Source organism: Pseudophryne corroboree, chromosome 3, assembly GCF_028390025.1.
Source record: "Pseudophryne corroboree isolate aPseCor3 chromosome 3, aPseCor3.hap2, whole genome shotgun sequence".
In the NCBI taxonomy this organism is placed as follows: Eukaryota; Metazoa; Chordata; class Amphibia; order Anura; family Myobatrachidae; genus Pseudophryne; species Pseudophryne corroboree.
Genome location: NC_086446.1, coordinates 149,471,203 through 149,495,832, shown reverse-complemented (window position 1 = coordinate 149,495,832; position 24,630 = coordinate 149,471,203). Strand labels below are relative to the sequence as shown.

The window sequence follows — 24,630 nt, the reverse complement described above, 5'->3', positions numbered from 1 at the left end:
TATGCAAATGAAGTGGCATAACTGACACATGAATGGTGTGAAAATGAAACTGTTACAGATACTTTCTAGAGGGGTCACTCACTTCCTAGGTGCTTCTGGTTCAGCTACTGGATTCTCTTCCTTCACTTCCATCTTTACCTCTACTGGTGCAGTCTGTTCCCTGATTCGGGGGCCTCTGCGCCTGGTCCCAGTGGATGACCTAAGGGGGGAAAAAAATTCCGGTTGGAAGGAAAAAAATAAATAGGATCTTAATTACGTACCGGTAAATACTTTTCTCGTAGTCCGTAGAGGATGCTGGGGTCCATTTAGTACCATGGGGTATAGACTGGTCCTTTGGGAGCCACTGGTACTTTAAGAGTTTAATAGTGTGGGCTGGCCCCTCCCTCTATGCACCTCCTACCAGACTCAGTCTAGAAACTGTGCCCGAGGAGACGGACATACTGCGAGAGAAAGAAATACACAGATAGTGGTGAGATTCACACCAGCTCACACATAACAAAAAAGGAAAGCCAAGCTAACCAACTTGGAACAATGCACCAACGGCTGAAACAACAATACTGAACCAAGTAACAATGCAGGAATACAAAGCACTCCTCCACGGACTACGAGAAAAGGATTTACAGGTAGGTAATTAAAAATAAGAATTTACTCACCGGTAATTCTATTTCTCGTAGTCCGTAGTGGATGCTGGGGACTCCATAAGGACCATGGGGAATAGACGGGCTCCGCAGGAGACTGGGCACTCTAAAGAAAGATTAGGTACTATCTGGTGTGCACTGGCTGCTCCCTCTATGCCCCTCCTCCAGATCTCAGTTAAGGAAACTGTGCCCGGAAGAGCTGACATTACAAGGAAAGGATTTTGGAATCCCGGGTAAGACTCATACCAGCCACACCAATCACACCGTACAACTTGTGATAACTTTTTACCCAGTTAACAGTATGAACAACAACCGAGCATCACTCAACGGATGGCTCATAACAATAACCCTTTATTAAGCAATAACTATATACACGTATTGCAGAAAGTCCGCACCTGGGACGGGCGCCCAGCATCCACTACGGACTACGAGAAATAGAATTACCGGTGAGTAAATTCTTATTTTCTCTAACGTCCTAGTGGATGCTGGGGACTCCGTAAGGACCATGGGGATTATACCAAAGCTCCCAAACGGGCGGGAGAGTGCGGATGACTCTGCAGCACCGAATGAGCAAACACAAGGTCCTCCTCAGCCAGGGTATCAAACTTGTAGAACTTTGCAAATGTGTTTGAACCTGACCAAGTAGCAGCTCGGCAAAGCTGTAAAGCCAAACCCCCTCGGGCAGCCGCCCAAGAAGAGCCCACCTTCCTTGTGGAATGGGCTTTCACTGATTTTGGATGCGGCAATCCAGCCGCAGAATGAGCCTGCTGAATCGTGTTACAGATCCAGCAAACAATAGTTTGCTTTGAAGCAGGAGCACCCAGCTTGTTGGATGCATACAGGATAAACAGCGAGTCCGTCTTCCTGACTCCAGCTGTTCTGGTGACATAAATCTTCAAAGCCCGGACTACGTCCAGCAACTTGGAGTCCTCCAAGTCACGAGTAGCCGCAGGCACCACAATAGGTTGGTTTAAATGAAAAGATGACACCACCTTTGGCAGAAATTGTGGACGAGTCCGCAATTCTGCCCTGTCCTTTTGAAAAACCAGATAGGGGCTTTTACATGACAAAGCCGCCAATTCTGACACCCGCCTAGCCGAAGCCAAAGCCAACAGCATGACCACTTTCCACGTGAGATACTTTAGTTCCACAGTTTTAAGTGGCTCAAACCAGTGGGATTTCAGGAAATCCAACACCACATTAAGATCCCATGGTGCTACTGGTGGCACAAAAGGGGGTTGAATATGCAGCACTCCCTTAACAAACGTCTGAACCTCAGGCAGTGAAGCCAGTTCTTTTTGAAAGAAAATGGATAGGGCCGAAATCTGGACCTTTATGGACCCTAATTTTAGGCCCAAAGTCACCCCTGACTGTAGGAAGTGCAAGAATCGACCCAGCTGGAATTCTCGATCTGCGATCTGCGTGAAGACTTCCTGATGAAGTCCCCACTCTCCCAGGTGGAGGTCGTGTCTGCTGAGGAAGTCTGCTTCCCAGTTGTCCACTCCCGGAATGAACACCGCTGACAGTGCCAGCACGTGATTCTCCGACCAACGAAGAATCTTTGTGGCTTCCGCCATTGCCACCCTGCTTCTTGTGCCGCCCTGGCGGTTTACAAGGGCGACCGCCGTGATGTTGTCTGACTGAATCAGCACTGGTTGGTCTCGAAGCAGAGGCTCCGCTTGACTCAGGGTGTTGTATATGGCCCTTAGTTCCAGCAGATTTATGCAAGTCTCCTGACTTGACCACAACCCTTGGAAGTTTCTTCCCTGAATGACTGCCCCCCATCCGCGGAGGCTTGCATCCGTGGTCACCAGGACCCAGTCCTGTATGCCGAACCTGTGGCCCTCAAGGAGGTGGGCACTTTGCAGCCACCACAGAAGAGACACCCTGGCCCTGGGGGACAGGGTGATCAGACGATGCATCTGAAGATGCGACCCGGACCACTTGTCCAGCAGATCCCACTGAAAGATCCTCGCATGGAATCTGCCGAATGGAATGGCTTCGTATGACGCCACCATCTTTCCCAGGACTCGCGTGCAGTGATGCACCGATACCCGTTTTGGTTTTAGGAGGTCTCTGACCAGAGTCACGAGCTCCTGTGCCTTCTCCTCCGGGAGAAACACCTTCATCTGGACTGTGTCCAGAATCATGCCCAGGAAGGGCAGACGCGTCGTAGGAATCAGCTGCGACTTTGGGATGTTCAGAATCCAACCGTGTCGACGCAACACTTCCTGAGAGTGTGCTACGCTGATCAGCAACTGCTCCCTGGTCCTCGCCTTTATGAGGAGATCGCCCAAGTATGGGATAATTTTGACCCCTTGCTTCCGAAGGAGCACCATCATCTCTGCCATCACCTTGGTAAAAATTCTCGGTGCCGTGGACAGGCCAAACGGCAACGTCTGGAATTGGTAATGACAGTCCTGTATCACAAACCTGAGGTACTCCTGATGAGGCGGATAAATGGGGACATGCAAGTAAGCATCCTTGATGTCCAGAGATACCATAAAATCCCCCTCTTCCAGGCTTGCAATGACCGCTCTGAGCGATTCCATTTTGAATTTGAATTTCTTCAGATAGATGTTCAGGGATTTTAAATTCAGAATGGGTCTGACCGAACCGTCCGGTTTCGGTACCACAAACATAGTGGAATAGTAGCCCCTTCCCCTTTGAAGGGGGGTGAACCTCTACCACCACCTGCTGGAGAAAAAGTTTGTGAATTGCCGCCAGCACTACCTCCCTTTCCCTGGGGGAAGCTGGCAAGGCCGATTTTAGGTAACGGTGAGGGGGGGGGGTCACTTCGAATTCCAGCTTGTATCCCTGAGATACAATTTGAATAGCCCAAGGATCTACCAGTGAGAGAACCCACTGGTTGCTGAAATTTCGGAGACGCGCCCCCGCGCTCCTGGCTCTGCCTGTGGAGCCCCAGCGTCATGCGGTGGATTTAGTGGAAGCCAGGGAGGACTTTTGTTCCTGGGAACTGGCTGCGTGGTGCAGCTTTTTTCCTCTACCCCTGCCTCTGGCAAGAGGGTGGTCTTCTGTATGCCGGCGGTCGGGCTCCCGGCGCTCAGTATACCGGCGTCGGGAGCCCGACAGCCGGCATACCGACACTTATTTTCCCTCGTGGGGGTCCACGACCCCCATAAAGGGAGAATAAAATAGCCACCGTGCCCGTAGCGTGGCGAGCGCAGCGAGCCCGCAAGGGGCTCATTTGCGCTCGCCACACTGTCGGTAAGCCGGCGGTCGGCCTCCCGGCGCCGGTATGCTGGTCGCCGGGAGCCCGACCGCCGGCCAGCCGTAGTGAACCCCTGGCAAGAAAGGATGCACCTCTGACTTTCTTGCTCTTTTGCGAGCGAAAGGACTGCATTTGGTAATACGGTGCTTTCTTAGGCTGTGGAGGTACATAAGGCAAGAAATTTGACTTCCCAGCCGTAGCTGTGGAAACTAGGTCCGAGAGACCGTCCCCAAACAATTCCTCACCCTTATAAGGTAAAACCTCCATGTGCTTTTTTGAGTCGGCATCCCCTGTCCATTGCCGAGTCCATAAGACCCTTCTGGCAGAGATGGACATTGCATTTACTCTAGAGCCCAGCAGGCAAATATCCCTCTGGGCATCCCGCATATATAGGACCGTGTCCTTGATATGTGCCAGGGTCAGCAAAACAGAGTCTCTGTCCAGGGTATCTATCGCCTCAGACAGAGTATCCGTCCATGCCGCTACCGTCCATGCCATGCTACACATCCATGCCGAAGCAATGGCAGGCCTCAGCAGTGTACCAGAATGTGAGTAAATAAACTTTAGGATAGCTTCCTGCTTTCTATCTGCAGGATCCTTAAGGGCAGCCGTATCCTGAGACGGCAGGGCCACCCTTTTAGACAAGCGCGTTAACGCCTTGTCTACCCTGGGCGAGGATTCCCAGCGTAACCTGTCCGTTGGCGGGAAAGGATACGCCATCAGCAATCTTTTGGAAATCACTTGCTTCCTATCCGGGGAATCCCACGCTTTTTCACATAATTCATTCAATTCATGTGACGGGGGAAAAGTCACTTCTTGCTTTTTCTCCCCATACATATAAATCCTTTTGTCAGGGACAGGATCTTCCTCAGAAATGTGTAATACATCCTTCTTTGCCACAATCATGTAGCGGATAGCCTTAGTCATTTTAGGCTGCAATTTTGCCTCTTCGTCGTCGACACTGGAATCAGAGTCCGTGTCGACATCTGTGTTAACTAACTGGGATATTGGGCGCTTTTGAGAGCCTGACGGCCTCTGCGATGTGGGAGCAGGCATGGGTGGAGACCCCGACTGTCCCAAGGCTACAGCTGTATCCAATCTGTTATGTAAGGAGCTTACATTATCATTTAACACCTTCCACATATCCATCCAATCCCGTGTCGGCACCGTCGGGGGCGACACCACATCTGTTTGCACTTGCTTTGCCTCCACGTATCCTTCCTCATCAAACATGTCGACACAGGCGTACCGACACACTGCACACACACAGGGAATGCTCAGACTGAGGACAGGACCCCACAAAGGCTTTTTGGGGAGACAGAGAGAGAGTATGCCAGCACACACCCCAGCGCTATATAACCCAGGAATTACACAGTACTGTAGTGTTTACCCGGTAGCTGCCGTTTTTATATTATATATGTATGCGCCTAAATTTATGTTCCCCCCCTCTCCTTTTATCTAATGCACCTGTATACTGCAGGGGAGAGCCTGGGGAGCGTCCTTCCAGCGGAGCTGTGAAGAGAAAATGGCGCTGGTGTGCTGAGGAAGAAGGCCCCGCCCCCTCAGCAGCGGGCTTCTGTCCCGCGTCTCATGTGTAAAAATGGCGGGGGCTCGCACCTATATACAGTGCCTGACTGTATATATGTGTATTTTGCCATCAGGTATCTTAATTGCTGCCCAGGGCGCCCCCGCCTGCGCCCTGCACCCTACAGTGACCGGAGTGTGCGGGTGTGCTGTGGGAGCAATGGCGCACAGCTGCAGTGCTGTGCGCTACCTTTAGTGAAGACAGGAGTCTTCTGCCGCCGATTTCAAAGTCTTCTTTGCTTCTGTACTTCTGGCTCTGCGAGGGGGACGGCGGCGCGGCTCCGGGAACGGACGATCAAGGTTAGGGTCCTGTGTTCGATCCCTCTGGAGCTAATGGTGTCCAGTAGCCTAAGAAGCGCAACCTAGCCACAGTTAGTAGGTTTGCTTCTCTCCCCTCAGTCCCACGTAGCAGAGAGTCTGTTGCCAGCAGAAGCTCTCTGAAAATAAAAAAACCTAACAAAATACTTTCTTTACTAGTAAGCTCAGGAGAGCCCACTAGGAGCACCCAGCTCTGGCCGGGCACAGATTCTAACTGAGGTCTGGAGGAGGGGCATAGAGGGAGGAGCCAGTGCACACCAGATAGTACCTAATCTTTCTTTAGAGTGCCCAGTCTCCTGAGCAGCCCGTCTATTCCCCATGGTCCTTACGGAGTCCCCAGCATCCACTAGGACGTTAGAGAAATCTTATTTTCTCTTATGTCCTAGAGAATGCTGGGGTCCACGTTAGTACCATGGGGATGTACCAAAGCTCCCAAACCAGGTGGGAGAGTGCTGAGGTTCCTGCAGAACTGATTGACCAAACTGAAGGTCCTCAGAGGCCAAAGTATCGAACTTGTAGAACTTAGCAAACGTGTTCAAACCAGACCAAGTAGCCGCTCGGCAGAGCTGTAAAGCCGAGACACCCCAGGCAGCCGCTCAGGAAGAACCCACGGACCTAGTAGAGTGGGCCTGTACAGATTTAAGAACCGGCAAACCTGCCGTAGAGTAAGCATGCTGGATAGTAAGCCTGATCCAGCGAGCAATAGACTGCTTTGAAGCAGGACACCCAATTTTAATGGAATCATAGAGCACAAACAGAGAGTCAGATTTTCTGTGATGCGCTGTCCGCTTCACATAGATTTTCAAAGCCCTCACAACATCCAGGGACTGTGAAGTAGTAGAGGTGTCGGTAACCACCGGGACCACAATAGGTTGGTTGATTGATATGAAACGCAGACACCACCTTTGAAAGAAATTGCTGCCAAGTTCTGAGTTCAGCTCTATCTTCATGAAAAATCAAATAGGGGCTCTTATGAGACAACGCCCCCAAATTCTGACACACATCTTGCAGAAGCCAAGGCCAACAGTGTGACGTTCTTCCACGTAAGAAACTTTACGTCAACCACCTGTAAAGGCTCAAACCATTCATTTTTGTAGAAACTGCAACAACACATTGAGATCCCAAGGTGCCGTGGGAGGCACAAAGGGTGGTTGGATGTGCAGAACACCTTTCAAGAACGTTTGAACCTCAGTGAGGGAAGACGACTGTTTCTGGAAGAAAATGGATAAGGCAGAAATCTGGACTTTTATGGAAGCCAGGCGTAGGCCCACATCCACACCTGACTGCAGAAAAAGCAGAAAACGTCCTAGTTGAAACTCCATTGCAGGAAATTTCCTATTTTCACACCAAGAGACGTATTTTCTCCAAATACGGTGGTAATGTTTAGAGGTTACCCCTTTTCTGGCTTGGATCAAGGTAGGAATTACCCTGTCCCGAATGCCTTTCCGGGCTAGAATTTGACGCTCAACCTCCATGCCGTCAAACGTAGCCGCGGTAAGTCTTGATAGACGAACAGCCCCTGTTGCAGAAGATCCTCTTGAAGAGGTAGAGGCCACGGATCCTCCAGGAGCATTTTCAGTATATCTGCATACCAAGCCCTTCTCGGTCAATCCGGAGCAATGAGAATTGCTTGAACCTTTTCCCTTTTTATTCTTTTGAGAATTCTTGGGATCAATGCAAGTGGTGGAAACACATACACATCTGATAGACCCATGGAGTCACCAGAGTGTCCACCGCCACTGCCTGTGGGTCTCTCGACCTGGAACAATACCGCCTGAGATTCTTGTTGAGACGAGAGTCCATCATGTTGATCTGTGGAATTCCCCACCGATGTGTCAAGCACCCGAACACTTCCAGGTGAAGGCCCCACTATCCTGGGTGGAGGCCGTGTCTGCTGAGGAAGTCTGCTTCCCAGTTGTCTTCTCCCGGAATGAAGATTGCGGACAACGCCACAGCCTGTCTTTCTGTCCTGAGGAGAATCCTTGTTACCTCTGACATTGCAGCTCTGCTCTTTGTTCCGCCCTGTCGGTTTATGTGCGTTACCGCCGTCACATTGTACGACTGAACCTGGATGGCCTGATCTTGAAGAAGATGCGATGCCTGTAGAAGGGTGTTGTATATGGCCCTTAGTTCCAGAATGTTGATTGAAAGAATGGTTTCCTGACTTGACCATTTTCCTTGGAAGTGTTCCCCCTGGGTGACTGCTCTCCAACCTCTGAGGCTTACGTTTGTGGATAGCAGAATCCAATTTTGAATCCTAAACCTTCGGCCCTCTGTCAGGTGAGAAGTCTGAAGCCAGCACAGAAGAGAAATCCTGGCTCTTGGCGACAGACGTGTCCTCTGCAGCAATGTGGAGATGCAATCCGGACCATTTGTCCAACAGATCCAGCTGGAAGGACCTTGCGTGAAACCTTCCGTACTGCAGCGCCTCGTAAGCGGCTACCACCTTTCCCAGAAGGCGAATGCCTAGATGCACCGATATCCGGGTTGGTTTAAGAATATCCCGCACCATCAACTGGATTACCAATGCCTTTTCCAATCGTAGGATTACTTTCTGTGCCTCCGTATCCAGTGTCATCCCCAGGAACGGGGGGGGGGGGGCTGCGGGGGCTGCGGAAGGAAGGTATGTAGACTTTCCTGCCGTAGCCTTGGATATCCACGTATCCAGTTCATCTCCAAACAGGGCCTCACCTGTGAACGATAGGCTTACCACACCTTTTCTAGAATCCGTAGTCCACTGATGTAGCCATAGGCCCCTGCGTGCTGTCACTGCCATGGCTGTGGTGCGTGCATGGAGCAAGCATATCTCTTTTATGGCCTCCACCATAAAATTTGCAGAGTACTGCTGTTAGAATAAAACTATCTCCCCTCTGGGTAAGGAATCTAAGCCCTCAATTAGGTTACCTGACCATTTTGCAATGGCCCTAGTGATCCATGCACAAGCTATAGAGGGTCTTTGGCCCACCCCCGCAGCTGTGTACAGAGATTTGAGAGTGGTCTCAATCTTGCGGTCAGCCGTGACCTTTTATGGAGGCTGCCCCCGGGACAGGTAAGATTATGTTACGTGACAACCGAGATACCAATGCATCAACAATCGGGGGGTTTTCCCATTTTTTTCTATCATCCTGAGGAAAAGGGAAGATTGCCAGTAACCTTTTAGGGATCGGAAACTTCTTGTCAGGATTAATCCAAGTTCTTCAAATAGGGAATTTAATTCCTTAGATGCAGGGAAAGTAGCAAAGGATTTCTTTTTTTTATGCTAAAATAAGATTCTCATCTTCACTTTGTCAGGAATGTGCAGGACGTCTCTAATAGCTTCTATCAGGGCCTGTATTCCTTGTGACAGAGATGCAACCCCCCCTCCCGAGTCCACCTCACCCTCCTCTGCGTCTGATACATCATCATCAGTGTCAGCCTACAGGATTTGGGCCAGTGTACACTTTTGTGGACAAATGGTAGGGGTTTGAGACGCAGACTGTCTTAAGCATTGTGTCTCTTTCTCATTTTGGGACAATTTATGTGAAATATTTGAGATCATTCCTTTTAATGAATCCAACCATACTGGTTCGGACCCACTAGCCTGAGAATGTGTACTATCCTGAGGACACTGTAGTGATCCCCCTGAGGAAGAAAAAAAAACTCTGCCTTGCATGAGACACACTCCTTTGACATTGTAAAATGTGAAAGAACACACCCACACAGGAGAAAGGTTAAAAGCACAGTTAACCCACACAGAGCTCTCTAGGGAGACACAGAGTATGATGGAGCCAGCCACACTGTGCCCCATGCTTAGCTGGGTTGCAAACTAAGTACCCTTAATAGGGCTTAGTATTCTAATTTTGCTCCCCCACTTGCTATGATTCTCTGGTACCGTTGAGGTAATCTGGAGTCCTCGTGGAGGAGCTGAGCTTTCCTGCCAGTCTGTCTGTGTGAGCTGCAGAAGGAAAATGGTGAGCTGCTGGATCCGCTTATAGTGAAGCCCCGCCCCCTCAATGGCACGCGGTCTTTCCGGGGTTTTTATACTGGCTGAGATGATTTTGGTGCTTAACAGTGGGTTAGAGCCCCTGTAAGCACTGTGCCTGTGTGGGTAGTTGTTTAAATACAGCTCAGCTGGGGGCGTGGCCTGACTGGGAAAGGGAATAGCTGTGCTTCCAGTGAGCTCCTGAACAGCTACCCTCCTTATAGCCACTTTTCCCCCCTCTGAAAGCACCCTCTACCAGCCGTCCTCATCACCTGCTACCGCCGTGATTCAGTGCGGGGCGAGCGGCGACGCCGGGAGACGCTATTAAGGGTCTCTCCGGATTGCGGCCTTCCCCGCCGGAAAAGCCGGGGACTCAAGTACCCGCTCCGGCCCGCCGGCTGAGCTCCACGACGAGAATCGCGGGAGAACGGAGCCGCGGACGCCAGCTCCGGATAGACCTTCACTTATACTCTGCCTCCCCTCTCTCCTGGCCTGACGACCTCCATAGCCAGCAGCTTGACATCACCCTGCTGGCACAACACAGGAGGTGAGCAACAAAAACAAGCTCTGCTGCACTTAGGCTGTGCACAGCTGCGGTGGCCATTTTCTCCCCAGCACTTTGCAATACAGCCTAATCTGGGAACACTTTTGCTGGACTGTTACCTATATTTTATTATTTATTCCTGCTGGAGCCTCTCCCTAACCTCTTGTTTTGCTACCTACATTATTGGGGCTTATTTCAACATATTGCTGGAGGTCATAAGTTATCCCTAAGTGTAATACCTGGGTGCACCCTTTGCTATTCCCTAACACTCCCGGTCTGCAGCTACATGTGAAGCTTGTCACCTTTCACATTAACCCCCCCTGGTTCCTGTGATTTGCATTACCATATTTTTTGCATTACCCGCACTTGGCCTCAGAAGCTTTCTGCTCTGGATGAAGACCTTAGCAGCGCTGCTGGTCAGGCTGTTACTGTGTCCTTTTGCATTGTTCGTATACCTACATGTACTTCTGAAGGCCCTCTCACAGGAATATCTACTCAAGTACTCTACAATGTGATTTTATCTACGCAATGAGCTGATAGCCTCTCTCACCGGCCTCATCTTACTAACCTCAGTAGAGACATTTCCATTTGTCACTGTTACTGCCTGTCGGGGTCTTATCTGAATATAATATTACCCTAGCTGCCGCTTATATGGAAAAATACCTTACGCCTCCTGCCTCAGCACAACCTCTTCAACCACGCCAGGAAAAGAGGAGGGCAGACCCCAACATGTCTTCAGATTCTGCTATTGCTGCCTTATCTCCTGCCGCAAAAAAATCGGTAGCCCCTCAGGACTCTTATGTTACATATAATGACGTGGTGGATGCTATTAAGGCGACCATGGGCCCACTACTCTCACAAGCAGTTTCGGATATAACTTCCCAACGCCAACACCTCACCCACCGGGTTGCTGAAACGGAACATAGGGTCGGTACCCTGTTTCAAGATGTCTCCCATCTCACGCAAGTGGTTCCCAAATTGGAAAAGGACACCTATTATCTTTGGAACAAGGTAGATGACCTTGAAAATCGGTCTAGGAGAAATAATATTCGACTAGTGGGGCTCCCAGAAACAGTCAAGGGCCCGGCTCTAGCTCATTTTGTTCGTAACACTCTCCCGACCCTTTTAGGAATCGAATCTGAATGTCGCGATCTCATCATTGAACGAGTTCACAGAGTGGGTCAACATTCTGCTGCTACGTCTACCAGTCCTCGAGTTGTCCTGTTTCGATGTCTTAATTACTTATATAAGCAGTTGATCTGGTCAGCATCCCGCAACAAGAAGTTTATTCCATGGGAGTCGTCGAAGTTATACCTTTTTCAAGATTTCTCAGTGGAATTGTCTCGAGCCCGTAAGGCCTTTTCTCCAGTATGCTCCCGCTTAGTGGCAGACCAACGTAAATTTGCCCTGATCTACCCAGCCAAGCTCAGACTGTTTGATGGTTCTTCTTACAAAGACTTCAACACTCCCGCTGATGCTGAGGCTTTCTTGGCAGAAGAGAACCGTTCTGCACCTCAAGGCGATATTGCAGATGCCCCTCCGGTTACTCGCTGACCTTCTCTCTGTTCGTATGGACTCTGTTTTGTTCTATTACATTGTTTGTTCCACTGAAAAAATGCATCCCTTCGTTAAAAGGTCACTACGAATTGTTATGTTAGTATGCCTTATTCTCTGATATTACAAGTATACTACTGATAATATATTTTCTGTCTGAGTTTGAGGCCTAGTTAATAATTTTTCACATTGATTCTGTTCTTAGAGGCTTATCTCGCCCGTTGTGTTTTATTGTTAGACTCATCAAACGTTTGCCATGATTTCAATGGCACTGGTTTTGACGTTGCAGATTTATGTTTGTGCTCATTGCATGTTTTCCCATGTCTGTGTCTGTCTCTTCCCTTTTGTCTCCTCTCCCATCCCCTCTCCCATTTTTTGTTCATTTGACAGGTTCAGCGGGGATGTTAGTAACCGGTTCCTGCATTACTCACCTATCACTTAAATGTCTGTACGCTTAGGCACATGGAATGTCGGGGGAATTAACTCCCCGGCTAAAAGACGCAAGATTCTTACCTACATTTCCAAACTGAAGGTAGATATCATATGTATCCAAGAAACACATTTGACTCGCACTGAATCCCTGAAATTGCAAACACTAGGTTGGAAATTGTTAGCTACTGCACCTTATAACTCTAAATCCCGAGGCATAGCTATCTTGGCCAAAAAATCCTTGTCCGTCTCTATTTCTAATTCAATTATTAATCCAGAAGGGCGATACCTGATAGCTGATATTGTAATCAACGATTCCCCATATACCCTCTGCACGATCTATGCCCCAAATGTTTATAAAACGATCCTTTTTCAATACCTTACTGGCCAAGTTATTACCACATAGTTCAAAATCTCTGATTTTATTAGGGGATTTTAATCTTATCTCCTCCCCGATTCTTGACAGATCCTCCACCTCAAAGACTCCCGTCTCGCTCCCTAAATTGGGTATACCAGCGCTTTCCAAGCAACTCAGTTTGATTGATGCTTGGCGTGCTATGAACCCAATAGAAAAAGAATTCACCTGCCTCTCTGCTGCTCACCAGACACTCTCCCGCATAGATTTTATTTTATTATCCTCCTCCTTATTCCCCAAAGTGCAGGACGTTGTCATTGAACCTATAGGGTTATCTGACCATGCGTTAGTATGGTTGTCGCTTCAAACTACAGTAGATAAGGGCCCTTATAGATTATGGAGATTCCCCAACTATTTGTCCCAGTCCATTTCTTTTCGGCAAAAATTAGAGTCCGCTTGGATGGACTTTAAACATGCTAATACTGATTGCGAAGCTTCAGACCCACTATTGTTTTGGCAGACGGGCAAAGCGGTCCTCCGCGGTGTCATAATCTCCTACTTGGCGGCTGAGAATAAACGCTTAACCGCCATGTATCTTGATTTACAGTGTAAATTGACGGAATCCTACCAGTCCTTTAAGGCGGCCCCTACCCCTTCCAATAAGTCGGTGTACTGCACTGCAAAAATTCATTTTGACGAATATTTTAAAATCAAAAGTGATCGCTCCCTTTTCTCCACTAATTATAAATTTCATAGATTTGGAAACAAGACAGGCCGTCTCCTTTCCAATCTCCTAAAAGGCTCACAACCACCTATGGTGGTCCACCCGTTACGTCGAGAAGACGGTTCTGTGGCAAGCTCGAGCGACCAGATCACTGATGCTATGAAAGATTTTTATGAATCCATATACTCTGATCCTCAAGATATTGATCCCCCTTCCACTGGCGAGGTTCCCCTCACTTCTTGGACGTTTCCACCCCTTCCCCAATTTCCGGCAATCAAAACCCTTGAAAGCCCCAGGCCCAGATGGTCTATCAGCGGAATTTTACAAAATCCTGTTGCCTAGATGTGGGGAAAGCTTGGTTGCCTTTTATAATGGTATCATTGCTTCCAAATCAGTTCCACTCTACTTTAATTCAGCGATCATTAAGTTGCTTCCCAAGCAGGGCAAGGATTTATCTCTACCTGGATCCTATAGACCTATTTCTTTATTAAACTTTGATTATAAGATATTTACAAAAATTCTGGCTGACAGATTGAAATTATATTTACCCCAAATTATTCACCCGGATCAGACTGGTTTCATTTTAGGTAGACATTCTGTAGTTAATGTTAGAAAAATTTTGGCAGCTATTCAACACGTTAACCCTTCCACCCCTCCTCCTGATAATTTCTTTTGACGCGGAAAAAGCGTTTGACTTAGTTAGTTGGAAATACCTTTTCAATGCTTTACGCCGGTTTGGTTTCCCCTCAGCTTTTATTTCTATATTACAAACACTATACCATTCCTCCTCCTCACAAATTTCCTGTAACGGTTCCATATCGTCTGCTTTCGACATTTCACGTGGGACACGCCAAGGCTGCCCACTATCCCCCCTTCTTTTTGCCATCGCCATAGAACCCCTGGCGATAGCTATACGGCTTTCTGCTACAATTGAAGGTATTGCCATTCGTTCCAAATTACTCAAAGTTTCCCTATATGCTGACGATATGGTACTTTTTCTTTCCAACCCGGCATCCTCGCTTCCAGCTGTCCTAAGCCTCATCTCCTCTTTTGGTGCGGTCTCTGGTTACAAAGTCAATTTGGACAAATCAGCGATCCTCCCCATTAGTGGCTCACCCCCTTATTTTCAAACACTACCCGTTCTTCAAGCTTTCCACATTAATAGAAAACTGGGCAAATACTTAGGTATCCATATATCGTCTTCATTATCGGACATTTATGCCCTTAACTTTACCCCCGTCATCGCCAGACTAAAATCATACCTAGACAATTGGCTATCCCTGCCTATTTCCCTCTTAGGCAGAATAGCAGCTATAAAGAGTATACTGTTTCCTAAAATCTTCTATGTAATGCAAATGCTCCCGTTTAGACTCCTCGCTAAGGATATCAAAAACTTGAATACCCTCTTTTCAAGATTTCTATGGCAAGGGAAACGTCCAAGAATTGCGTTCGCTAAATTAAGATTACCCCGCAAGGAGGGAGGTCTCGGCTTTCCTGATCTGGCCCTATATTCAGATGCGATATTTTTTCGATATATCAGTGACTGGTTGCTCGAGACTGACTCTAACACAGATAATCAATTGGACTCTGCTCTATTTGCCCCCTACTCCCCTAATGCACTGTTACATTCCAGATTAGCGGATATTCCTCCATTTATTAAAGACAATCCTTTATTCATAGATACTTATAGGACTTGGATTAATATAAATAGAAAATTTCATGGTAATTCCAGCTATTCCCCGTATGTGGCATTATGGGGAAATCCGGCTTTTCCCCCCTCACTATCTAATGTAGGTTTTCTTCAATGGAAAGATAAAGGTTTAGCCTCGATAGCGAAGGTATTTGACCCTGGTGGCCGCCTATATTCATTTGCTGATCTCCAGTCTCGATATTCCATTCCTGCACAACACTTCTATATGTTTCTTCAAGCACGTCACTATATTCAATCCCTATCTGTCCCACCGTCTACTGACAATAGATCGAACACGCTCCTTTCCTTGCTTAAGCTCATTGCCTCTGTGCCTTATAAAATCAGTTTACTATATACTTCACTGGCCTCCTTGTCAGCCTCGGCTCACTGGGAACCCACCCTGAAGAAATGGTCTCTAGATGTGCCCAATATCACACTTTTACCAGACCGGTTATCTTCGTATGATAACACGCTTAGATTCCTACAATCTTCCTATTTGCAGGAAGTTCACATTAGAATAGTACACAGAGCATACATAGCTCCTGCACAGCGACGGTATATGACGCCCCTCGAATCTGGTGCATGCATTAAATGCAAAATGTCACATGCAACATTTATTCACTGTATTTGGGATTGTGGCAAAATTAAACGGTTTTGGAATAAAGTGATTCAGTTTATAAATGCTATGTTTTCTACTCATGTACGCCCTGACCCTTTGGCATGTCTCTGTGGGAATTTCAAAGCTTGGGACTTAGGTCCCGATAGGAAATTTAAACTCCAATTATTGTCTTTAATCACCACGATTGCCAAAAAGATTATTCTCATTCATTGGATTCATTCCTCCTCTCCCTCGTTATCAGAGGTCAAACAAAAATTGTTGCAAATACTGTACTATGAGCGAAGGGCTACTATCCCTGATATTGATGTGGGTGTGGAGAAATTTTACCGTAAATGGGAATTTTTTATTAATACTTTGGAAATACAGACACAAACCCATATTCTCAAATTATTCGAAAATACTACCTGGAACTTGCTCAGGAATCTCTCTGCCGATTCTTAATTGTGTCACAGCTATATAACTATTTTCTAATATTATATATGACTGGGTTATGAACCCCTGTTTGCCGATGATGTTTTTTCACCCCCCCCCCCCCCTTCCGCTCCCTTCCCTTCCTCCCTTGATTGTTATTTGTAGTGCTCTGTGTTGTTTTGTCTGTCTTTCCCCCCTCTTATTTGGATTTTCTAGTCCTACTGTACCGTAACATGAAGATTAGCGTTAGACACCCATATTAATCGATATTATGTCTGCCAATAGGTCTCTGGAATTTATTGTCTACATATCTTCCCCTAATCTTCCAGCTAATGTGGTATGATTGTTTTTGTTGAGAATTTCATTGTCTATGCAAGCCACTGGCTTATTTGTACCTGTTTATTCCTTCTCGGTACTGTAAATGATTATCTCTATTTCCATTGGAAAACCAATAAAATATATTTACAAAAAAAAATACAGCTCAGCTAGGCTTGCTGCGGGAATGTACGTTCACCGTGGTGGGGTTGGCAAATGGTTCTCTCGGGAGCTCAGTGTCCTGTCAGCGGGGAACGGGACCATTAACCCTATAGGAGGTTGCCCCCCCCCTAAGTCCCACGAAGCAGACAGACTGGTGCCAAGCAGCCCTGTCTGAAAATAACAAACAGAACATGAATGCACAAAGCTCTTCAGGAGCATCCCTAAGCATGACCGGCTCCTCTGGCACATTTTCTAAACTGAGTCTGGTAGGAGGGGCATAGAGGGAGGAGCCAGCGCACACTATTGATTTCTTAAAGTGTCCAAGGCTCCTAGTAGACCAGTCTATACCCAATGGTACTAAATGGACCCCAGTATCCTCTAGGACGTAAGAGAAAGAAGAAAAATAATAAGATTTTACTCACCGGTAAATCTATTTCTCGTAGTCCGTAGTGGATGCTGGGACTCCGTAAGGACCATGGGGAATAGCGGCTCAGCAGGAGACTGGGCACAACTAAAGAAAGCTTTAGGACTACCTGGTGTGCACTGGCTCCTCCCTCTATGACCCTCCTCCAGACCTCAGTTAGGATACTGTGCCCAGAAGAGCTGACACAATAAGGAAGGATTTTGAATCCCGGGTAAGACTCATACCAGCCACACCAATCACACCGTACAACTCGTGATACTATACCCAGTTAACAGTATAAATAACAACTGAGCCTCTTCAACAGATGGCTCAACAATAACCCTTTTGTTAAACAATAACTATATACAAGTATTGCAGACAATCCGCACTTGGGATGGGCGCCCAGCATCCACTACGGACTACGAGAAATAGATTTACCGGTGAGTAAAATCTTATTTTCTCTGACGTCCTAAGTGGATGCTGGGACTCCGTAAGGACCATGGGGATTATACCAAAGCTCCCAAACGGGCGGGAGAGTGCGGATGACTCTGCAGCACCGAATGAGCAAACTCAAGGTCCTCCTCAGCCAGGGTATCAAATTTGTAGAATTTTGCAAAAAAGTGTTAGACCCTGACCAAGTAGCAGCTCGGCAAAGTTGTAAAGCCGAGACCCCTCGGGCAGCCGCCCAAGAAGAGCCCACCTTCCTCGTGGAATGGGCTTTTACAGATTTAGGATGCGGCAGTCCAGCCGCAGAATGCGCAAGCTGAATTGTGCTACAGATCCAGCGAGCAATAGTCTGCTTCGAAGCAGGAGCACCCATCTTGTTGGGTGCATACAGGATAAATAGCGAGTCAGTTTTCCTGACTCCAGCCGTCCTGGAAACATATATTTTCAAGGCCCTGACTACGTCCAGTAACTTGGAATCCTCCAAGTCCCTAGTAGCCGCAGGCACCACAATAGGTTGGTTCAAATGAAAAGCTGATACCACCTTAGGGAGAAACTGGGGACGAGTCCTCAATTCTGCCCTATCCATATGGAAAATCAGATAAGGGCTTTTACATGACAAAGCCGCCAATTCTGACACACGCCAGGCCGAAGCCAAGGCCAACAGCATGACCACCTTCCACGTGAGATATTTCAAATCCACGGTTTTAAGTGGCTCAAACCAATGTGACTTTAGGAAACCCAACACCACGTTGAGATCCCAAGGTGCCACTGGAGGCACAAACGGGGGCTGAATATGCAGCACTCCCTTAACAAATGTCTGAACTTCAGGCAGTGAAGCCAGTTCTTTCTGGAAGAAACTCGACAGAGCCGAAATCTGGACCTTAATGGAACCCAATTTTAGGCCCATAGTCACTCCTGACTGTAGGAAGTGCAGAAATCGACCCAGCTGAAATTCCTCCGTTGGGGCCTTTCTGGCCTCACACCACGCAACATATTTTCGCCATATGCGGTGATAATGATTTGCGGTTACATCTTTCCTGGCTTTAATCAGCGTAGAAATGACTTCCTCCGGAATGCCCTTTTCTTTTAGGATCCGGTGTTTAACCGCCATGCCGTCAAACGCAGCCGCGGTAAGTCTTGGAACAGACAGGGCCCCTGCTGCAGCAGGTCCTGTCTGAGCGGCAGAGGCCATGGGTCCTCTGAGACCATTTCTTGAAGTTCTGGGTACCAAGCTCTTCTTGGCCAATCCGGAACCACGAGTATAGTTCTTACTCCTCTCCTTCGTATTATTCTCAGTACCTTGGGTATGAGAGGCAGAGGAGGGAACACATAAACCGACTGGTACACCCACGGTGTCACTAGAGCGTCCACAGCTATCGCCTGAGGGTCCCTTGACCTGGCGCAATATCTTTTTAGCTTTTTGTTGAGGCGGGACACCATCATGTCCACCTGTGGCCTTCCCCAACGGTTTACAATCATTTGGAAGACTTCTGGATGAAGTCCCCACTCTCCCGGGTGGAGGTCGTGCCTGCTGAGGAAGTCTGCTTCCCAGTTGTCCACTCCCGGAATGAACACTGCTGACAGTGCTAACACGTGATTTTCCGCCCATCGGAGAATCCTTGTGGCTTCTGCCATCGCCATCCTGCTTCTTGTGCCGCCCTGTCGGTTTACATGGGCGACCGCCGTGATGTTGTCTGACTGGATCAGTACCGGCTGGTTTTGAAGCAGGGGTCTTGCTTGACTTAGGGCATTGTAAATGGCCCTCAGTTCCAGAATATTTATGTGTAGGGAAATCTCCTGGTTTGACCATAGTCCCTGGAAGTTTCTTCCCTGTGTGACTGCCCCCCCAGCCTCGAAGGCTGGCATCCGTGGTTACCAGGACTCAGTCCTGTATGCCGAATCTGCGGCCCTCTTGAAGATGAGCACTCTGCAGCCACCACAGCAGAGACACCCTGGTCCTTGGAGACAGGGTTATCAGCCGATGCATCTGAAGATGCGATCCGGACCACTTGTCCAACAGGTCCCACTGAAAGGTTCTTGCATGGAACATGCCGAATGGAATTGCTTCGTAGGAAGCTACCATCTTTCCCAGGACTCGCGTGCAGTGATGCACCGACACCTGTTTTGGTTTGAGGAGGCCTTTGACTAGAGATGACAGCTCCTTGGCTTTCTCCTCCGGGAGAAACACTTTTCTGGACTGTGTCCAGAACCATCCTCAGGAACAGTAGACGTGTCGTAGGGACCAGCTGTGACTTTGGAATATTTAGAATCCAACTGTGCTGTTGTAGCACCTCCTGAGATAGTGCTACCACGACCAACAACTGCTCCCTGGACCTCGCCTTTATCAGGAGATCGTCCAAGTACAGGATAATTAAAACTCCCTTTTTTCGAAGGAGTATCATCATTTCGGCCATTACCTTGGTAAATACCCTTGGTGCCGTGGACAAGCCGAACGGCAACGTCTGGAATTGGTAATGACAATCCTGTACCACAAATCTGAGGTACTCCTGGTGAGGATGGTAAATGGGGACATGCAGGTAAGCATCCTTGATGTCCAGTGATACCATGTAATCCCCCTTGTCCAGGCTTGCAATAACCGCCCTGAGCGATTCCATCTTGAACTTGAATTTTTTTATATATGTGTTCAAGGATTTCAAATTTAAAATGGGTCTCACCGAACCGTCTGGTTTCGGTACCACAAACATTGTGGAATAGTAACCCCGTCCTTGTTGAAGGAGGGGCACCTTGACTATCACCTGCTGGGAATACAGCTTGTGTATTGCCTCTAACACTGCCTCCCTGCCTGAGGGAGTTGTAGGCAAGGCAGATTTGAGGAAACGGCGGGGGGGAGACGTCTCGAATTCCAGCTTGTACCCCTGAGATACTACTTGAAGGATCCAGGGATCCACCCGTGAGCGAGCCCACTGATTGCTGAAGTTTTTGAGACGGGCCCCCACCGTACCTGGCTCCGCCTGTGGAGCCCCAGCGTCATGCGGCGGACTTGGAGGAAGCGGGGGAGGACTTTTGCTCCTGGGAACTGGCTGTATGCTGCAGCTTTTTCCCCCTACCTCTGCCTCTGGGCAGAAAGGACGCGCCTTTAACCCGCTTGCCCTTATGGGGCCGAAAGGACTGTACCTGATAATACGGTGCTTTCTTTGGCTGTGAGGGAACATGGGGTAAAAATGCTGACTTCCCAGCTGTTGCTGTGGAAACGAGGTCTGAGAGACCATCCCCGAACAACTCCTCACCCTTATAAGGCAAAACTTCCATGTGCCTTTTAGAATCTGCATCACCTGTCCACTGCCGAGTCCATAACCCTCTCCTGGCAGAAATGGACATTGCACTTATTTTAGATGCCAGCCGGCAAATATCCCTCTGTGCATCTCTCATGTATAAGACTGCGTCTTTAATATGCTCTACGGTTAGCAATATAGTGTCCCTGTCTAGGGTATCAATATTTTCCGACAGGGAATCTGACCACACAGCTGCAGCACTGCACATCCATGCTGAAGCAATAGCTGGTCTCAGTATAATACCTGTGTGTGTATATACAGACTTCAGGATAGCCTCCTGCTTCCTATCAGCAGGCTCCTTTAGGGCGGCCGTATCCGGAGACTGTTGTGCCACCTTCTTTGACAAGTGTGTGAGCGCTTTATCCACCCTAGGGGATGTTTCCCAACGTGACCTATCCTCTGGCGGGAAAGGGTACGTCATTAGTAACCTTTTAGAAATTACCAGTTTCTTATCGGGGGAAGCCCACTCTTCTTCACACACTTCATTTAATTCCTCAGATGGGGGAAAAACTACTGGTAGTTTTTTCTCTCCAAACATAATACCCTTTTTTGTGGTTCCTGGGGTAACATCAGAAATGTGCAACACATTTTTCATTGCCTCAATCACGTGTGGCCCTATTGGAAGTTACATTAGTCTCATCGTCGTCGACACTGGAGTCAGTATCCGTGTCGACATCTGTGTCTGCCATCTGAGGTAGCGGGCGTTTTAGAGCCCCTGATGGCTTTTGAGACGCCTGGGCAGGCACAGGCTGAGAAGCCGGCTGTCCCATATTTGGTATGTCGTCAAACCTTTTATGTAAGGAGTTGACACTTTCACGTAATTCCTTCCACAAGTCCATCCACTCAGGTGTCGGCCCCGCAGGGGGTGACATCACATTTATCGGCATCTGCTCCGCCTCCACATAAGCCTCCTCATCAAACATGTCGACACAGCCGTACCGACACACCGCACACACACAGGGAATGCTCTGACAGAGGACAGGACCCCACAAAGCCCTTTGGGGAGACAGAGAGAGAGTATGCCAGCACACACCAGAGCGCTATATAACACAGGGATGAACACTATAACTGAGTGATTTTCCCTTATAGCTGCTTATATATATACTGCTGCGCCTAAATTTAGTGCCCCCCCTCTCTTTTTTACCCTTTGTAGTCTTGAAACTGCAGGGGAGAGCCTGGGAGCGATCCTTCCAGCGGAGCTGTGAGGGAAAAATGGCGCCAGTGTGCTGAGGGAGATAGCCCCGCCCCTTTTTCGGCGGACTTCTCCCGCTTTTTTATGGATCTCTGGCAGGGGTATTTTTCACATATATAGCCTCTAGGACTATATATTGTGATTTTTTTTGCCAGCCAAGGTGTTAATATTGCTGCTCAGGGCCCCCCCCCCCAGCACCCATCAGTGACCGGAGTGTGAGGTGTGCATGAGGAGCAATGGCGCACAGCTGCAGTGCTGTGCGCTACCTTGTTGAAGACCGAAGTCTTCTGCCGCCGATTTTCAGGACCATCTTCTTGCTTCTGGCTCTGTAAGGGGGACGGTGGCGCGGCTCCGGGACCGGATGATCGAGGTCGGGCCCTGTGTTCGATCCCTCTGGAGCTAATGGTGTCCAGTAGCCTAAAAAGCCCAAGCTAGCTGCAAGCAGGTAGGTTCGCTTCTTCTCCCCTTAGTCCCTCGTAGCAGTGAGTCTGTTGCCAGCAGATCTCACTGAAAATAAAAAACCTAAAATTATACTTTCTTTTCTAGGAGCTCAGGAGAGCCCCTAGTGTGCATCCAGCTCAGCCGGGCACAAGATTCTAACTGAGGTCTGGAGGAGGGTCATAGAGGGAGGAGCCAGTACACACCAGGTAGTCCTAAAGCTTTCTGTAGTTGTGCCCAGTCTCCAGCGGAGCCGCTATTCCCCATGGTCCTTACGGAGTCCCAGCATCCACTTAGGACGTCAGAGAAAAACATTTTAGAAAATGCATGCACAAACACATTACAGTTCACTTTTACCTGTTCATCTGGGGCCTGTAACTCTTATCTCTGGGGTCATCTTTAAATGCGACATCTTCCTCACTTATCAATTCGTCCTCCTCCTCTTCACTGATGTATTGGCAAAAAAGGACAGAGGTGTGAAAAAAATTAGAATAATAAGATAAATAATAAGGGATAGACAGAAGGCAGGAGACGGAAGAAGCAGAGTAATAGAGGGGTAGAAGCCAACTGCCAAATCTGGGACTAAAAGGACAATGTCCAATACCTGTCAATTTGTGGGGGTCGGTAAGTCTCATCACTGGGGTCATCTTTATAGGGCATCTCTTCTTCACTTATTAACACATCATCCTCCTCTTCTTCCTCCTCCTCCTCACTGAGACAGGGGAGTAAGGAGTCAGTAGAAGACAGAGAACAGAGAAGCCAGAAACAAAGTGCCTGATTCAGAGGTGCACTCAAATCTTGTGTGTAGCATGCGGAAAGTTAAAGCAGTTCCCTTGTGCACTACTGTGCAACAGACTTAGCAGACCCTGCAATGCACACTTTGCATATCTAAGCAACGTTCAAGTGTATTTGTATTGGTGGAACGGATTTCTCCACCATCAGTCGAAACATCGACTTCTCGCCAGACCCAGCCTGGCTCAGACTCTCCCTTGTAACTTTCTTAAGATATGGCTACTGTGACTGCGCTGCTGTGAAAGATTGCAGACGCATACTGAAACATGCCCATGTTACTTCTGTTTCTTACAAAGACTTTAGGTCACCACCCAGTCTCCCCTCTGATGGAGGGGATCCCACAAGCTGTCTCAAGTAACAGCGATATCGTACACAGATGGGTAAGCCATTGCACACCCTCAATAGCACGTGCACAGTAAGGGTTTACTAGATTTTTTTAAACATGCGCATAAGCAAAAATACAACTGCTCAAGCATCGGTACTGCATCCACCTCTGAATCACGTACAGTTATCACTAGCGAGATTAACTTAAGAAAATTATATTTCTTTACCATTTTTGGTCCTCTCTGAAATACATCTCACCTGATTCCAGCTGTGTATGAAGAGGGACCCTCATTGATCTCTGCAAAGTACAAAACATGAAGGACAAACATCAACACCAGCATAGGTTACTTACTATATGCCTACAATCCTTTTACAAACATCTTCCAGCAAGAAACTATGCCCAGTCACCAATCTGTACTGCAGGGGCTCCAACATCTCCTCTCAACATTGCTTACATGAAACCAGTAGTTTCCATAATTACTTAAACCTAACCCAGTGGGTCCCAAACTCACCCTGGGGTATAGTCGTCATGGGTAGGTGATCTGGACCAAGATCAAAACATCTGGGCTGGCCACTTAAACAGGCTGCACTATTTATTGCAGCGATTCTTAACAGGACACTCTCTGCAGTCAGTCAGCAGAGTGGTTCACTGACGGCCAATCAAAAAAGGGCAGAGGAAGAGGAGACTAAAGAGAGGGTGCTCTCCTATCAGTCCTCCCCTCTGTTGCATGGGATCCAAAGCGAGCTCCGCTCCTGCAGTAACCACCATTAGAGCTATAGCATCTGAAAGTGTGTGCGTTGGGGGAGGGGTCTGATGGGCATTATAAAGGGCACAAGGAGGTCTGAGGGCATTTGGTGAGGTCTGAGCATTGTAAGGGGCATGTAAAGAGGTCAGAAGGCATATTACAGGTCTAATGTGCATATAAATGCAATGGGGGGGTGGGGGTGGGGGGGGAGTTGGCCATTATGGGGTATATGCAATTAGCGGCGAATCGCGGCAATTTTTTTTACATTTTTTTTTTTAATTCGACACAATTCGACCGTCCAATTTCGGCAAGTGGGTGCCGAAATTGATCATATTCAATAAAAAACGGATTCGACAGTCCCGCGGACGAAAAACGGCCGATTTAACGGATTTTGATCCGATTTTTTAAAAACGGGAAAAACCCGAAAAAAAAATGGCGTGGGTTCCCCCCTCCAAAGCA

At 48.1% G+C, this 24,630-nt stretch overlaps 1 protein-coding gene across 3 annotated transcripts in view; it reads right to left on the bottom strand.

Moving 5' to 3' along the window:
• ZFP91 (ZFP91 zinc finger protein, atypical E3 ubiquitin ligase) overlaps positions 1-24,630 on the bottom strand; it is a 94,292-nt gene that overhangs the window by 46,387 nt on the left and 23,275 nt on the right. For 2 of the 3 annotated variants that reach the window (XM_063958478.1, XM_063958480.1), the window contains exons 4-7: positions 23,684-23,723; positions 22,914-23,021; positions 22,667-22,756; positions 83-199 (exon numbers count right to left, since the gene is read on the bottom strand). In XM_063958478.1, the coding sequence (XP_063814548.1) occupies positions 83-199; positions 22,667-22,756; positions 22,914-23,021; positions 23,684-23,723 (355 nt within the window). The remainder of the gene's footprint in view (positions 1-82; positions 200-22,666; positions 22,757-22,913; positions 23,022-23,683; positions 23,724-24,630) is intronic. The other variant, XM_063958479.1, reaches the window with a different exon arrangement.